General features: G+C 43.1%; 1 protein-coding gene and 1 pseudogene across 4 annotated transcripts in view; both read left to right on the top strand.

Annotated features, from left to right (window-relative positions):
• The window catches only part of CTTNBP2 (cortactin binding protein 2), a 142,752-nt gene extending 139,248 nt beyond the window's left edge, over positions 1 to 3,504 (top strand). For all 4 annotated transcript variants that reach the window (XM_072764893.1, XM_072764894.1, XM_026012144.2 and 1 more), the window contains one exon: positions 2,377 to 3,504. In XM_072764893.1, the coding sequence (XP_072620994.1) occupies positions 2,377 to 2,580 (204 nt within the window). In that variant the 3' untranslated portion in view covers positions 2,581 to 3,504. The remainder of the gene's footprint in view (positions 1 to 2,376) is intronic.
• A 1,453-nt stretch (positions 3,505 to 4,957) lies between these two features.
• Positions 4,958 to 5,529, top strand: LOC140599576 (MICOS complex subunit MIC26 pseudogene; annotated as a pseudogene).
• Positions 5,530 to 17,897: the final 12,368 nt, after the last annotated feature.

Here is a 17,897-nt window from a genome sequence, read left to right as displayed (position 1 = left end):
ACTAGGGAGGTAACAGGCGAATTCTGGCTGGAATATATTTTTTGGTTGGGCGCTGTCCCTTCCTCCCGAGCCGATTTCTGGGGCCTCCAGGACCGCTCTTTAGGGTTCCTCGTGGAACGGGCAGGCCCTGAAGTGCGGGAAGAACCACGAGCCGCTGTTTCTCCACGAGGCCGAGTCTCTCTCCTACATAAAAAAAGTTAACTGGTTGGTAGTGACCAGCTGCCGTTGTTGAGGTGTCAAGGTTGCGCACCCATTCCTGGGTCATGGGACCTTACTGGTTGCCACACCAAGGCCCTGCCCACAAAATAGAGTACCGAGCGTAGGCTCTGCTCAGAGCAACCGAGGACAGCTTGGTTGTGGGGGACCTTTCAGAACGTGCGTCCTCTTACACCCTCTGGGCTCTTACAGAGACTCATGGGCTTGTCTGAATGTGCGCTTGGAGGGGCATCAGGACAGCTGCCTCTGCCGGCTCTGCAGCCCTGAACCCCGGGGTGAGCCGCCCCCCCTTCCCGCCGCCGCCAGCAAGGGCTAGCAGGAGGTGATCTCAGAACCTACCAGCAGGGGGCAAAGCAGCACACCTGACGGCCTTCTGGAAGCTTGGCAGGGTCGCTTGTTTTCGATCCTGATAACCCGGCTAGCATTTCTTGGTTAGATGCCCAGGGTCTTCCGATACCAGGAAGTAATTCTTTTTAAAGTATGAGCTCTCTGGGTTCGTGGACATCGCTTTGGACAACCTTTGTCCCGACGGCACCCCTTAGCGCTGCAGCAGTAAGGGAAGGCCGTGGCGGGCTGGCCTTCTAACTTAAAAGCAAGCACGCCTCTTTAAATCTGATAGGTTTGCCCAGAGGCTCCCCCGAAGGCACAAGGTCTCCTCTTTGCATCATGAAATCCACTGGAGGATTTTGTTGTTCAACGCCAGTGCCCACATCGTGCTCCCCCTCTGCCTCCCCCACCCCCGACGTGCTGATATAATTGCTCTGGGGTGCAGCCCGGACCTCCTGGTGACTGGGTGTGCAGCCCGTGCTGAGACCCGGTGCTCCGGGGCGGCGTTGGTCCGCAGTGCGCCCCCCCATTTCTAAACATACCTTTGGAGCGGCTGATACACCTTCTGTAACTTATTTTTACATGTGACCCACTGTCCTCCCCTGTGCACCCCCCGCCCCCCGGGTTCCCCAGCTGGACAGCAGGGGCTGCTGTACCCTCCTAGCGGCGAGGCCCATACTGAATGAATGAATCGCCCTGACGGAACAGCATCACCTTAAGAACTTAAAACTCGCTTTTGACGTGCGCCACCTTTCTGCACCAACTAGTGGTTTCCTTTGAGCTTAATACACGCACCATCCGTGAGTCGCCCTATTGTGTCTAATAGAAGTCCTGGGGTGTACCCCGAAAGCACTGAGCACCCTGATTAAACACCCGTGGGCCCGCTGCCTCGGCCCATCCGTGCTGCACAGGTGGCAGGAACGCCCCTCCGCTGCCCCGGGGATGCACCCCCGCCCTCGCCTCGGGAGGCCGCCACGTACCCCCTTTCCTCCCTCTGGGCCCCGACACCAACCAAGGCACCCCTGTGTCTGGATCCCCACCCCCGGCTCATGGGTGCCGGGCACCACGCAGCTGTCGCCTTCATGGCAGCAGGCGGTTTCCTGTGAAGGTGATGCGTGTGGGTTTCCCGGTGCTGTAGACCAAAGTACAAGTCGGGACTGGGCTCACCGGGCGTCCCATTTTGATTCCCCAGAAAATTCCATGGCCAGCCGAGTCCACACAGTTCCTTGCCTGTTAAATCGTTTTGTCAAGCTGTTTCCATGGTTACGGGCCTGCTTGGCTGCAGCGAGAGGAGGAGCGAGCAGCACCTGCTTGGCAGGGAGGCGGGTGGCGCGCACCTGCTGTTGGCAGCTACGGCAGCGCGAGCGAACCGCACCGGGGTGGGGGGGGGGCCCCAGCGGTCCCCGCTCAGCTCTTACACGGTTCCTGCGCGGTTTCTGAGCATTCAGTGTTCAGTTTCTAGGAAAGCAGAAGAGTTAGGGGACACCCAGGCAGAAAAGTTAGGACACCCTAACCCAAGTTAGGGGACAGTGGATTTGGGGAGGAGCTGCCTACAGAGACGGCAGCTTTGCCTAATCCACCGTGGGGGTTTCTCCGGGGCTCGAACCCCAAGAAGGTCCCAGACTCTGGCCCTTGAGTCACGGAGTCTCGTGACACCACCCGGGGCCCGAGTGAAAGTCAGACGGCGGGTCTGCCGACCGTCCCCCGTCCCCCGTCCCCCGTCCTCTCCGCCGCCTGCTGTTCGCTCTTGCGGGAGAAGCCGGCGCTGCCCGGGTTCCTGGGTTGGGGCTGCCGCCGCGGGCCCGGGCCCACCTGTCGCCCCTTCTCTTGCAGGAGCTCAGTCCTCTCAGCAGCCACCAAGCGGCCGAATGCAGCAACAGGCAATCCAAGACGGAGTTGGGTGTTTCAAGAGTCAAATCTTTTCTTCCTGTTCCTAGAAGTAAAGCCACCCCGTGTTCCCCGAACACCAAAAGAAGCAGCAGCAGCAGTAATACAAGGCAAACCGAAATCAACAACAACTCAAAAGAAGAGATTTGAAACTTCCACCAAAAAAAACCGAACAAGTCGCAAAACCAAACCAACAGGCCTGCCTACAACAGTCTCACGCTTACCTTGTGTAGATTCCACACAGAAACCAAGGACAACAAGCTGTAAATACCTTTAAACGAAGAAACTGTTCTCACTGTAACATAAAGTATGAGTGCGGGACCACTATTCAACTTTTTTTGTAAAGATTGTATTTATAACCGACATTTTGTTGCCTTTTTTTTTTCTTTCCTTCCGATTCTGTAGGATTGAACTTCAACAGCCAAGAAGTGATGCCAACTTTTCAAGTAGTTTTATAATAGAAATACTGTAATAGTTTCAATCCACACGTTCAGGGGTACTAGAACCGTCGGCGTACTGTACATCTGTACATGTGTATATATGTATATTGAAGAAAGCCCACGAACCATATCCCTGTACACGTTGTAAAATGTACAACATTGGCTTTTAAATAGAGACCATGACTTCATGTTCACTTGAATGACTAGAATGGGGCAATAACCAATCATTTCTAAACAGTTACTTTCCATTAAAAGCCATATTAAGTATTTTGCCTGTTAAATTCTAGTTTTACATCTTAAATCTCTTACTGGTTACATTGCTGATTGGTTGCATCATGTATATTTATGCTTATGAGTTTGCATTATGACTCCTGCAAAAATATGAGATTATATAATGCAATAAAAGTGTTATCTTTCTTACAAAAAGTTTTGTACCTAAGTGGATATAACTGCAAATGCTTCAATAAATTAATTTAGAGCTAACTCCCTCTTCTATTTAATTCTAGCAGCACAACTGATAAAAGTGGATAATATTTTCTGGAAGTGTTTCTTCGAAAATGACTAATGAAATTACATATGCAAGTTCAAAGTTAAAATGCTTTGACGCCAATAAAATATTGAATTAGTGAAATAATTTGCTGTAGTTTCTATCTGTAGCTCTTGATACGCAACACATTTGTGTTTGATTATAGAAGGAGGCGAACGCCTCCTGTTCACAGAAGGGCCCACCCTGTCGGCAAGTGTTAAACGTCTCATTTTTATTTAAGCGGAGCTCTAAGAATTAGGTGTTCAGCAAACAAAGCACCTTTTTCTGTCGTAAATACCCCCAAAAAGGTAGGATTTTTATACCAGGAATCATCGATGCCTCTGAGAACATCAGAAGCCCTCCCTTGGCCGGAACACTCTTTTACATGGATGTGCACACATGCGCGCTGATATATAGTAAACTTTGCTGCTGGTACAGTGAGTGCGGTTAAGGTCGTGCCACCAGGGACGAATCAGAGAAGACGTTTCTAGCAGGGAAGAGCTCGACTCCCACACGCGTCCGCCTCCTGCCTGGGCTTCATCTTGGCGAGTCCTGGGGGGTGTCCAGCTCTGAGCTCTGCACAGGGAGGTGTGCGGGGGGGGGGGGCAGATCTACAGCAAGGGACAGAGCTGGGGGGAAGAGGCCAGGGGAACTAGTCTTGGGCCACAACACAGTAACTCCTTTGCACTGGACTCAAAGCCTTAGTGCCCTGGTGGCAATGGGTTCTACACTCAAGTGTTTCCACAAAGACCCTGAAGAACGCTCTCAAAATCTCAGACCAGTACACCCAGATTTAGGTGGATGTGATGGGTCTCCTCCGGCTTACGTACACCTGCTTGGATTATATCCACTTGGAACTCGTAGGCGTTGGGTTTTCTATTAGCTGCTTTTCTGAAGCTCAAGATCCCGTTAGCCTGTCAAGCACCAGAGAAAACCAGATTCAAACCACATCATCCAGATGGCTCATGGGTCTTATCCATGCAGCTTCGATTCGTCACTGACGTTCAGCGTGTTCACTCTTTATAACAGGACGGCAGACGGCAAGGTGTCTAGAGGGCATTTTTTTATATCAGCAGCTTTCAAGATACAGATCTGATGGCTCATTCTATCAACTTAGTCATAACAATTTTTTTTAAAGTGGAATGGGAAGTGTCACAGTACGTCACGGTGTCAGTCAACGAAAGAAAGTAGAAACAGTTTGCGGGCTTGTGTTTCTACATAGATCTGTACGTGCGTGGACCGGGCTGGGCTCTGAGGCACGGCTTTCTGTGGGTCGTGGCCAAAAATCTTCCAAAGTCAATACGATATAAGGGAGCCCAGGGGGGTGGCTTGGGGTAAAGAGGTCTTTTTTTTTTTTTTTAAGATTTTATTTATTCATAAGAAACAGGCAGAGGGAGAACAAGGCTCCCTGCGGGGAGCCCAACGCGGGACTCGATCCCAGGACCCTGGGGTCACAGCCTGAGCCCAAGGCCGAGGCTCAACCACTGAGCCCCCAGGCGCCCCGGGGTACAAAGGTCTGCCGGGAAGCCGCCCTGGGGCTGACCAACCCCGCTGCCAGCACATGTTCAAGGTAGTGGGAGGCCTGTGGGGCCTGCAGCCTACCTGCTCACCTTCACCTCAAAGGGACAACTCCCCTCACAAGACTTCTGTGAGGGTTAATGAGCTTCCACTCTCCTCGGTTCCTGAGGCTCACTCTGAATGCAGGACGAGCCAAGGACCCAGCTTGGAGAAAGGTCTTGCACCCCCGACGTCGCTGCGAGCCACACACGAGTGGGTGCAGGGAAGTACTCACAAACGAGCCCCAGGTGCACAGCTTGCTTGGGTGGGGCTTAGACGGCGAGGACTCTCCATAACGCACCCCCTGGAGTCTCTCCAAGACTTGCTGCCACCCTGGTGCAGGCATTGTTGGGCTTCCTTTGGCGGGAGGTTCAGAGCTAAAGAAGCTGGTGCATCCACCTGGGTTCCCAGGCCTCGCTGCCTCTCTCTTATGCACAACAAGCCATCCTATTTGTCCAGGTCAGTGGGGAGAAAGCAGAGGACTGGGGGTTACGAGGGTCCATAGTCGTAGAAGATTTGTGGAAGGAGAACTTCCACAAGCCAGGCAATGTGAAGAATTCACCTGGAAGGAAATAGAATGCTCCACGCTCTGCCCCTTTTAATCAGTTGTAGGTAAACAGTGGAAACTCCACGCAAATGGCAGAGAAGTCTGTACTGAATGCAGGAAATCGGCTTTCTTCTTCAGGAAAAACTATACTGGGCTTCTTTGTTATCCTGCGTGACGGCACACTACAAGGGGACTAATCGGAAACCCTTCACCTACAGGTAACGTCCAGCATTAGAACTCCTCCTTCTCCTGTCGCTGTTTATGGACTTAATTAAAATTCCAAATTAAAAAAAAAAACTGCCCTGGGGCTGAATTAAGCACTGCTATTTATTACCTGTCTGGTCTAAGACAAGTTACTTAAATTTCTTTAATGCAGTTTTCTCAGCAGTAAAGTAGGGTCATGACAACCCTGGCAAGTAGTTCCTGAGCATTAAATAAGGTAACACAATCAAGTGTTCCTAGTTACCTCTTCCCTAAAATAAGTCCTGAATCTTACAACCCTTGTGGCATTCCAACATCTTTTCAAAGTATAGTCAATTGACAAATAAATACCAGCAGCTCTATCACAAGCATCAGATTTTTAACTAAGTGTATGAAACGAGCGATAGACACGTAATTGGAAGTTTATAAAATACATTAGCAATTTGCATTTTCCTTCTATGTTAAGCTGAAGGTGAGGGCCTCCAAAATAGACTATTTGCAGTTGCTTATGTAAAAGAGAAAACAAATAGGAGCTCCACAAAATCTGCTTAACTAGGAAAAGTAGCCAGTTTTGAGAGACAAGGTTGAATTTTCAAAAACACCATATTTCTTTCTGTGCAGCTAATACTTAGCTGAAAATCAAGTTCAGTTGGCTAGCCCTCGCCGTCCCGAGTTAGCCACCGCTTACGAACAGTCATGGCCCACGGTCGGAAAGCCGATCTCTGAAGTCACGAGATACTTCGTGAATTCTATGCCACCCCTTTTGCAAGATCATTTTTCTCTGAGAACATCCCACAAGTATTAAAGGAGCAAATTAAATGAACAAATATCCTCTGTTAGTTTGGTTTTTACTATAAAGAAATATGTTTAGTTGCAGAGTAGGAGGTCTGATGAGTGTTAGGACCATGGAAATACATTGGGAAGAGAGATGCAGTTACCCATTGTTCTGTCTTAAATAGTGAAGATAACACTTGAACGTCAGGAGCCGTGACCTCAAATTCTGGCCACAAAGCTAAGAGGACCTTTTATTTCTCTAGGCTATAGTATCCTTAAAAAAAAAGAGCTTTTTCTTATTCTCAAGAAGAAAGCACAACAGAAAATCAGAAATCCTGCTAGTCGTTCCCATGTATTGTGATACCTTGGTATTAGCTAACCATACCATAAAAAGTATTTGGCTTAGATTTTAAGAAAATCAAGAGTTCATTTCTCCTTAGTGAACTGAAAAGTTTACATTTGTTCAGAGAGGCTTCAGACTTTATTCATTCGTTAAAGTAATATTACGTGCTAGGGACACAGTGTTAGGATGTGCGAGATGCTTCTCAGCCTGGAGCTTCCAGCCTATTGGGGTGAGACTGTGAGTAAATAAACAAAACAAAACAACTTCATATTCTGAATGTTTTGTAAAGGAAATCAGTGGAATGGTGGGATAGAGCACAGGCTGGGCAAGGTCCTGTAGGAAGGGTTACGTTAGGGCAGACTCGTGCGAGGCAGGGTCTTCAAGGACCTAATATTGACACCTGAAGGATGAAAGGGGTCAAAGGACGTGGAGCCAGGGGTTAGAGAACTGGCGACTGTCCTAAGGAGGTAACAGGAAGGAGCCCGAGGCTTGAAACACATTGAGCCAAGAGAAGAACTAACGGAGATGAAGGTGGATGCTGCCTGTGGCACAGGCTGGATTCCGCTGTAGCCTCTGGACGATGAGAAGCCCCTGGGGTTTTTAGCAACTGTCAGGCATTTATATTTTTAAAAGACTGTTTAGAGAGATCAGTGCTGTCCAGGAAAAAAATGTATTTTTAGCCAAAAATGTGAGCCACAAACACATTTCTAAGCTTTCTAGTAGCCACACTTTAAAGGTGAGATTTTAACAATGCCTATGTAACCCCTACATCCCAAACATGATTTCAAAAAGTACTCAGTATCAAAAAGCATTGAGATGGCTCACATTATTTTTTCATTCTAAGTCTCTGGCCTACGCTAAATTTTATAGCAGCAAAAAACCAAAAACAAACAAACAAACAAAAAAACTTGCTGTCATCAGCTAAGAAATAACCAAAGAAGTTCTTCAAATGAGCAATTGATTCCTGATCAAAATGTGTACCTTACCCCCCAAAATGAGCAATGCTAGAAATGACATATATGATATGTAGGAAATAAGACTTTTTATTTTTAAATTCTCTGAAAGGTAATTGTTTGCTTTTTAAAGATTTATTTATTTATTTATTCAGAGAGAGCGAGAGAGAGAGAGGCAGAGACAGGCAGAGGGAGAAGCAGGCTCCATATGCAGGAAGCCCCACAGGGGACTTGATCCCGGGTCTCCAGGATCACACCCTGGGCTGCAGGCGGCGCTAAACCACTGCACCACCAGGGCTACCCTGAAAGGTAATTGTTTAATGGGAATAAAAGCAATCAATGAATGGAGCTTATGACATAAACAGAAGTAAATGTTTGACAAAAGTACAAGGAATGGGACAGGATGAGAGAAATGGAAGTAACTGTGGTAAGGTTCTTACATTGTACCTGAAGTAGTACAATATTATTTGAAGGTACAAGGTAATAAGTTAAATATGCACATTGCCAACTAGAAAAACGAAATTAAAAAATTAAAACTAAAATGTATAACTAGTCAAAATTAGAGATAAAATTGGAATAAAAAATAACTAATCAAAAACAGGAACCAAACACATTCTAAGAAAACAAACAAAAAAAAGCCCCCTAGGGTCACCTGAGTGACTCCGCAGTTGAGCACCTGCCTTTGGCTCAGGGTGTGAACATGGAGTCCCAGGATCGAGTCCCACATCAGGCTCCCTGCAGGGATCCTGCTTCTCCCTCTGCCTGTGTCTCTGCCTCTCTCTCTCTCTCTCTCTCTCTCTCTCTCATGAATAAATAAATAAAATCTTTTAAAAAAAATTTTAAAGCCCCCTTTAGACCAATAATCCTTGTGCATAGAGATGCAAAAATCTTTAACAAAATAATAGCAAATAGAATCCAGCAATATATGAAAAAGATACATTATATCCAAGGGAGATTTGTACCAGAAACAAAGTTTGGTAAACTTTCAAAAACATCAATCACATTAAAAGAATCATATACCATGATCACGTGGGATTCATTCCTGGAATGCAAGGATGGTGCAACATATGAAATCAATACATGTGATACCTCACATTAATAGAAGAAAAGATAAAAATTTTATGATCCTTTCAATAGATGCAGAAAAAGCATCTGACAAAATTTAATATCTATTCATGATAAAAACTCTCAAACTGACTGTAAAAGCAACGTATCTCAACATAATAAAAGCCAATGGTGGGAGGCTAAAAGCTTTTCCTTTAAGATCAGGAACAAGACAAGGTTGCCAACTCTCGCTACTCCCACTCAACACACTACTGTACATCCTCACCAGAGCAATCGGGCAAAAAATGGTAAAGAAGGTATCAAAATCAAGAAAGAAGAAGTAAAATTGTCTCTGTTTACAGATGACATACTCTAACATAGAGGAAACCCTAATGACTCCATCAAAAAATCTAATCAGTGACTTTAGTAAAGTTATAGAATACAAAAATCAACATGAACAAATCAATAGCATTTCTAGACACTAACAACAAATTAACTGAAAAAGAAATGAAATAATCCTATTAACAATAGCATCAAAAACAGTGATGCACTTAGGAATAGATTTAACCAAAAAGGAAAAGATCTGTATGGTGATAACTATTAGACACTGATGAAAGAAACTGAAGAAATTACAAATAAATGGAAAGCTATCCTGTGGTTCATGGATTGGAAGAACTATTGCAATGTCTATATTATTAAGCCATCCGCAGATTCAGTACAATCCATAGCGAGGTTCCAATGGCATCTTCTACTGAAATATTTTTAAAATCCTAAAATTTGCATGGTACCGCAAAAGACCCTGAAAAGCCAAAGCAATCCGGAGGAAGAAAAAAAAGCTGGGGCATCATACTGATTTCAGACTCCATTCCAAAGTTATAATGATCAAAACAGTACGGTAGTTTGGTTCAAGACGGTGATAGAGGGAGACCCTGAACTCACTTCCGAATTATGTGGACACAGAATCTACAACTATATATGGAACAATTTCTCCTTAAAAACAAAACAAAACAAAAAACTGGTGGTGCAGTCCCTTCATATCGAGCAAACCCTTTCACATTGGGCAAACATCAGAGAAGGTAGGAAAGTCTGAGGCACAATCTCACCATAAACTCTACCCCTGGCATCATGAGCCAAAATGAAAAGGAAACTCAAAACCCAGCGCATCTCCCTGAGGAGTGAAGGGAGCAGAAGAGGCTGGTGGGTGCTGGCTCTGTGCTCTCTGCCTAGCTCCAGCTTGCTGGTGTCGTACAGAAAGGAGCTTATACCTTTTTTGCCTCCCTGATTTTTATAGCTGCTGCCAAGGAACACCTTTACATTGGCTGGCCCTGTGGGCCCAGTGGAGCTTATGCTCGTGGTTCAACAGGACTGGAACTAATAGAGAAAGAGCCCTTAAACAGCAACCACCCCCGGGCACAGCAAGAGGAAATGGACCCAGGAAATTTTTCCAGAAAGAGGCCTATTACTTTAACATCACAGCTACAGCCTTATGGGCAGGCTTCCACCTGAAAACACATCCAAGAGCTGACTGTAAACCTTTCCTGATACCTTGGAGGGTAGGTGCTATATCTCTCCACGCTCTCCCTCCACTGCACTCCAGAACACCATCACCACACAACTGGCATCTGGTGCACTCATGCTTGTGGCTGCAGGCCAGGAGACACTCCTTGATCACCAGGATCTGGTGGCCAGGGGTCTGGTATTCCTGGGCTCCCCAGGACTGTAACTAGTGGAGAGAGCATTCGGGGCAGGTTACTATGCCCAAGGCGCAGCATGGAGAGCAGAGTGGAACTCGTCCCCAGCCTTTCTGAGAAGTCTACTTGCTAGACTAGAGCTTTGGCCTTAGAGGAAGGTTTCAAGTTCGGCACACATCTAGAGACCATATAGGTGCTCTCGGGGAGTGCAGGTTAGGACACTGTCTTTGTGTTCTTCCTCTGTCACTCTCCAGCTCGCTGGTTCCTCACAGAAAGAAGCTTGCACACTTATCTGAAGCCCAACGTTCAGCAACTGCTTCCCAGGGACTCTTCTGGATCATCTGGCTCTGAGAACCGGCAGCGCTTATGTTTGTGGTCCCGCAGGACTGCATATATTTGCATATTTTTAACAGCTGTTGCCGAAGGTCTGGCCTCCAGTCAGCCTAAATATAGGTGCTGACTGAAATCCCCCTCCTTTGGGACACTGACTGGTCTTATTATATTTAGTATAATTTCAACTACTGGGAGCTATTAAAAATTAAATAGGCTACTTGTATAACTACAAAGGTTTGAGAGTCAACCAAGAGCTGGGGCAGAGGGTTGAACAATAAGGTTTGTCTTCTACATAAGACCAACCCCTCAAGACTGGGAGATGTGGCTATTTCATCTAACACGTACAAAACCAGTACAGATAGTAAAGCACAATAAAGAAAGAGAGGAATATGTTTTAAACAAAAGAATAAGACAACACCTCAGAAAGGTGGACTCCAGCACCATCATACCAGCCTTACAAGAAACGTTAAAGGGTCTTCTTTAAGCTGAAACAGGGATACTAATTAATAACAGGAAAACACATAAAAATATAAATATCACTGGCAAAGGAAAATATATGGTAAAGGTGGTGCATTAATCACTTATAAAATTAATATGAGGATAAAAGTAATAAAAATAACTGTAGATATAATAACTAGTTTAGGATACACAAGATAAAAAAGGTGTAAAATGTAACATCAGAAACAAAATGTGAGTGAAAGAGTAAAAATATAGAGTATAGAATATGTTCAAACTTAAGTTTTTATCAACTTAAAATAGATGGTCACAAAAATAACCCATATAAGTTTCATGGTAATTACCAAGCAAAAAAAAAACAAAAAAGGAACTATAGTAGGTGTGCAAAAGATAATAATAAATGGATTTAAGCATATCACTAAACAAAGCCATTACATAACAGAGGAAAAGAACAGAGGAAGAAAAAAAAGAAGGACGCTGGAAAAGAATCAACAAAATGGCCATTGGTACATCTATCAATAATTAAATATAGATGGACTAAATTCCCAACTCAAAAGACACAGAATGAATGGATTAAAAAAAAAAGAGAGAGAGACCCATCTATAAGCTTCCCACAAGAAACTCAATTTAGACATAAGGCCACACAGAGACTGAAAGTGAAGGAATAGAAAAAGATATTCCATGAAAATGGAAGCCAAAAGAAAGCTGAGGTAGCTATATTTATATCAGGCAAAATACTTTAAAATAAAGACCAATAATAAAATAAAAACCAATAAAATCATCATGTATCAATAAAGGGATCAACCCAACAAGAGGATACAACATTTGCAAGTAATTATGTACCCAACATAGGAGCCCCTAAATATATAAAGAAATATTATTATACCTAGAGGGAGAAATAGAAGAGCGATGCAATAATAGTAGAGGACTTTAATATACTACTTACATTTGTAGGTAAATCATCCAGAAAGAAAATCAATAAAGAAACATTGGTTTTAAACAACACTTTAAACTACATGAACTTAACGAGTACATAAAATTCTACCCAAAAGCACCGGAACACATATTCTTCTCTAAAGTGCACATGAACAATCTCCAGGGTAGATCGTATATTATCAGTCCACCAAATAAATCTTAACGAATTTAAGAAGACTGAAATCATATCAAACATCTTTTCCAACACAATAATATGAAACTAGAAACCAATCACTAGAAGAAAACTGGAGAAATTCACAAATATGTGGAGACTAAACAACATGCTACTGAACAACCAGTGGGTCAATGAAGACCTCAAAAGCAAAACAAAAAAGTACCTTGAGGCAAACAAGAAGAGGAATAGAGTACACCAAAATGTACGGGATGCAGCAAAAGCAGTTCTAAGGGGGAGATCCAGAGCAATAAATGCCTCCTTCTAGAAAATGAAAAAGAACAAAGCCCAAAGCTAGTAGGAGGAAGGGAATAACAAAGAGAAGAGCAGAAATAAATGCAAAAGAGACTAAAAAGACAATAGTAAAGATTAAGCCAAGAGTTTTTGAAAAGATAAAACTGACAAAACTTCAGCTAGATTCACTAAGAAAAAAAGGGGAGGAGGCTTAAATAAAATTAGAAATGCAAGAGGAGACATTGCAGCTAATACAACAGAAATATAAATAATCAGAAGAAATTACTATGAATAATTATATGCCAAAAAGTTGAATAACAAAGAAGAAGTCATTAAATTCCTGGAACCATACCTTCCAGGACTGAATCATTAAGAAACTAGAAAATCTAAACAGGTCAATTACTGCTAAGGAGATTGAATCAATAATTTTAAGACTCCCTACTTATAAAACTCTAGGACCAGACGGCTTCACTGGTGAATTCTACCAAAAAAAAAAAAAAAAAAAGAATTAATAACAATCCTTCTCAAACTTTTCCAAAAAACAGAATAGTGAACACTTCCAAACTCATTTCGCATAGTCAGCATTACCCTGATACCAAAACCACACAAGGATACCACAAGGAAAAAAAATACAGGCCAATATCTGATAGATATAAATGCAAAAATCCTTAACAAAAAGCAGCAAAACAAATTCAACAATACATTAAAAACATCATATACCGTGATTGTGTGGAATTTATTCCCGAGATGCAAGGATGTTTCAAAATCTGCAAATCAATAAATGTGACACACCACATTGACAAAATCATATAATCTCAATAGACACAGAAGAGCATTTGACAAAATTCAACATCCATTTAGGATAAAAACTCTCAGTAATCTGAGTATAGAGGGAACATACCTCAACATAACAAAGGCCATCACCGACAAGTCCAGAGCTGATGTCCTACTCAATGGTAAAAAGCTTTTCCTCTAAGATCAGAAACAAAACAAAGATGCCCACTTTCTCCACTTTTATTCAACACACTATCAGAAGTCCTAGCCAGAGCAATCAGGCAAGGAAAAAAAAATTAAAAGTATGCAAGTTGGCAAGGAAATAAAACTCACTATTTAGATGACATGGTACTCTATAAAAACCCCTGAAGACTCCACCAAAAACCGTTAGGACCAGTCAGCAAATTCAGTAAAGTTGAAGTGTACAAAATAAATAAATAAAAATCAGTTGTGTCTCTATATACAAATAGCAAACTATTTGAAAAAGCAATTATGAAACCAGGATAATTTATAATTGCATCAAAAAAGAACAAAACACCTAGGAATAAATTTAACCAAGGAGACAAAAAACCTGCACATGGAGGCACAGTTATGTACAGTTGTATGTACTTGTAAGACTTTGATGAAAGAAATTAAAGGTGACACAAATGAATGAGAAGACATTCTATGCTCATGGACTGGAGGAACTGGTATTGTTAACATGTCCATACTACCCAAAGCAGTCCAGGTTCAATGTAATTCCTTTCAAAATTCCTGTGGCAGTTTTTACAGAAATAGAACAAACAACTCTAAAGGTTTTATATGGAGTCACAGAAGGTAGCCAGAGCACTCTTGAGGAAGAAGAACAAAGCTGGAGGCATCATGTTCACTCATTTCAAACTAGATTAAAAGCTATAGGAATCAACATAGTATGATTTTGTCATAGAAACAAAAGTTTCTACACAGAACAATGGAACAGAGCCCAGAAATAAACCAATACTAGCCAATTTATGACAAGGGCACCAGGAATATACAATGGGAAAAAGATAGACTTCAATAGATGGGGTGGGAAAACGGGGCAGCCACATGCAAAAGGATGAAACTGGACGGCGATCTTATACCATATACAAAAAATTAACCCAAATGGATTAAGCCCTTAAATGTAAGACTTGAAACCATAAAACTCCTAGGAAAAAAAACAGGTGGTAAATTCCTTGGCATTGGTCTTGATGACTTTTTGGATTTGACACCAAAAGCAACAAAGGCAAAAATAAACAGGTGGAGGCCACCTGGGTGGCTCAGTTGAGCATCCAACTCTTGATTTCAGCTGAGGTCATGATCTCAGGGTCATGGAGCCCCGCATTGGTCTCTATGCTCAGCAGGGAGTTTGCTTCCCTGCCCCTGCATGGGAGCATGTGGCCTCTCTTTCTAAAATAAATCTCTAAATAAAATAAAACGAACAAGTAGGCCTGCATCAAACTAAAAAGCTTCTGCACAGCAAAAGTAACCATCAAAAAATGAAAAGGCAACCTGTGGAGTGGGAAAAAATATGTACAAAGTCTGTATCTAAGGGGATTCATATCCAAAATATATAAAGGATTCATAATGTTTTTTAAAACAATCCGATTCAAAAAATATGTCAGAAAATCTGAATAGACGTTTTTCTAAAGAAGACCTATGGACGGCCGACAGGTACGTGAACAGGTAGGTACTCAACATCACTGATCAACAAGGAAATCCAAACCGAGACCACAGTGAAGCACATCCTCACACCGGTTAGAATGACTATCATCAAAAGGACAAGAAATAAAACGTACTGGCAAAGATGTAGAGAAAAGATATCCCTTGTGTTGTATTGGTGAAAATGTGAACTGGTCCGGCCACTAGAAAAAACAGTATGGAGGCTCTTTAAAAAAAAAATCCAAATAAAATAACCGTACACCCTAGCAGTCTCACTTCCAGTGACCTAGCCAAAGAAAAAAACATAAGCTCAAAAAGATATCTGCACCTCCTTGGTCATTGCAGCATTGTTTACAATACATCCATGCGTTGCCTCCATCTTTTGGGCACCAGGATCCCACATTCCATCATTGGGAGGCTCCTGTGGTGCAGGAGGCCATGATGTCAGGCTCCAGTGGGGACTCAGACATGCCGGGGGGAGACAGCCGGTGAAGGTGAGAACGTCAGCCTCAGGGAAGCAGAATATGCTGCCATCAACTCCATGTTGGGCCAAATCAACTCCTGTCTAGACCATCTGGAGGAGAAGAATGGCCACATCCACACCCACCTCCGGGAGCTGCTTGAGTACAACCAGTAGACACATGTTGAGTTCTAGCAATGGTTTGGGGAGGCCCCTAGTGATGCCAGTCCCTAGACTCTGAGAGCTCTCAACCCGCCCCACCCCTGCCTTCTGGGCTAGGCTCTGGCCTGGGTACTCACCCCTTGGCTTAGATACCTTCTCCAGGGCTGGCCTCCAGGCCCCCTGGTGGGTCTGCCTGCCTGAGCCACCCTTCTGGTATTACCCTTGGGCATGCCTGGGCCAGCTTCAACTACCTGACATCCCTTCCCGGGGTCAAGTGTGGGCCTATGACCCACCCACTTTGCCTGCCTGACCAATCCTGGGACACCCCCCAACTCTGCCCAGGCCTGGAGCGTCCATCCACATTAAATGGGTCTCCAACAATAACCAACAATAACTAAGATATGGAAATAACTTAAGTGTTCATCAGTGGATGAATGGATAAGGAAAGCGTGGTATACATGTACGATGGACTCTTACTAAGTCATAAAAAAGAAGGAAATACTGCTATCCGTGACCAGGAGGCAGAAACTTGAGGGCATTAGGCTAAGTGAAGTAAGTCAGACAGGGAAAGACAACTACTATGTGATCTCCCGTATATGTGGAATCTAAAAACAACAAAAAAATAAACAACAAACTCATGTAAACAGAACAGATTTTGGGTTGCCAGAGGCAGGAGTTAGGGGCCGGGGGCCGGGGGGGTGGGGGGGGATGGGTGAAGGTAGTTAAAAGGTACAAACTTCCAGTAAGATAAATAAGTCCTGGGATGTAATGCACAGCATGGTGACTAGTTAACAATACTTACTGTATACTTCAAAGTTGCTGAGAGTAGATATCACAAGTTCTTACCACACACACGAAAATTGTAATGACATGAGGTGATGGATGTGTTCGTTAATCTGATTCTCATAATCATTTTGCAATACGCGGGTGCTGAGTCATGGTGCCGCATACCTTAAACTTTCACAATGTTACAGGTCAATTACATCTCAATAAAGCTGGGGGGGGGGGGAGTCAATCAATACAATTCAGCATATTTACCTCATACAGGGTCACCTCGCGATGCAGAAAGGGCATCGACAAAATGCTACACTCATTCATGACAAATACTCTCAGCAAACCAGGAGTAGAGGGGAACTACCTCAGCCTGATAAAGGACATCTGGGAAAAAACCTATAAGCAACATGATAGTATTAATGGGAAAAGATGTATGCATTCCCCTAAAATCAAGAAAAGGCAAGGACACATACTCTCACCACTTTTTATTAAAAACAGGCCTATGCAAGAAAATAAAGGTCTGCATATGGGGATAAAGTTAAACTGTCATTATTTTCAGATCACATACACAGAGAATCCCCAGGAATCTACAAATGAGTTACTAGAACAAAGTGAATTTAGTAAGGTCCAGGATAGGAGATCGGTGTACAAAAATCCATTGTATTTTTATATTCTACCAATAAGCAATTAGAAAACAATTCATTTGCCATAGTATCAAGTACATGAAATATTTAGGAATATACATAACACATGTAATACCTCAATAATACGGATATTGTTGACAGATTAAGCAAGACCTAAATAGAGATACAGCCTGTTAGTGGCGGTAAGATTTAATATTGATGAGAGTCAATTTTTGCTAAATCTACAGATTTAAAGCAACCCTAACAAAAATTCCAGTAGGAATTTTATTTTATTTTATTTTATTATTTTTTTTTTTAGGAATTTTATTTTTAAAGAAACTGACATACTCTTTTAACCACATAGCTTCCCTTTCAATCCAGAAAGTTCTGGTGTAACTACTTGGCTCAGAACTGGAAATAGTCCATAGATACTCAAGTAACTCTCGCTTACAGCTGAATTCTTTCTATGACGAACACCCAGTGATTTGGAACATTTTTTTCTCTTTAGGAGGAGAAAACAAACTGATCAAATTCATTTGATATCTGGGCCTCTGTGTCTTCAAGGGGCCTAAACAATCAATGTTCTGTTTTCTTCCAGACAATCCTTCAAAGGGTATTTGGGTCCAAATATACTAATATTGTCACTAAAACATTTTTTTAAAGCAAAAGCAGCACAAGTTGGCTCGGTCAAACCAGTTTGTGGTTCACACATTTCTGACAATTTACCTTGGAATTTTTAAGACTGTCCTTGTTAGTAATGAAATAGGAA

Source organism: Vulpes vulpes, chromosome 7 (genome assembly GCF_048418805.1).
Source record: "Vulpes vulpes isolate BD-2025 chromosome 7, VulVul3, whole genome shotgun sequence".
Classification (NCBI taxonomy): domain Eukaryota; kingdom Metazoa; phylum Chordata; class Mammalia; order Carnivora; family Canidae; genus Vulpes; species Vulpes vulpes.
Note: the sequence above shows the minus strand (reverse complement) of the source record. Positions and strands in the feature narration are given on the sequence as shown.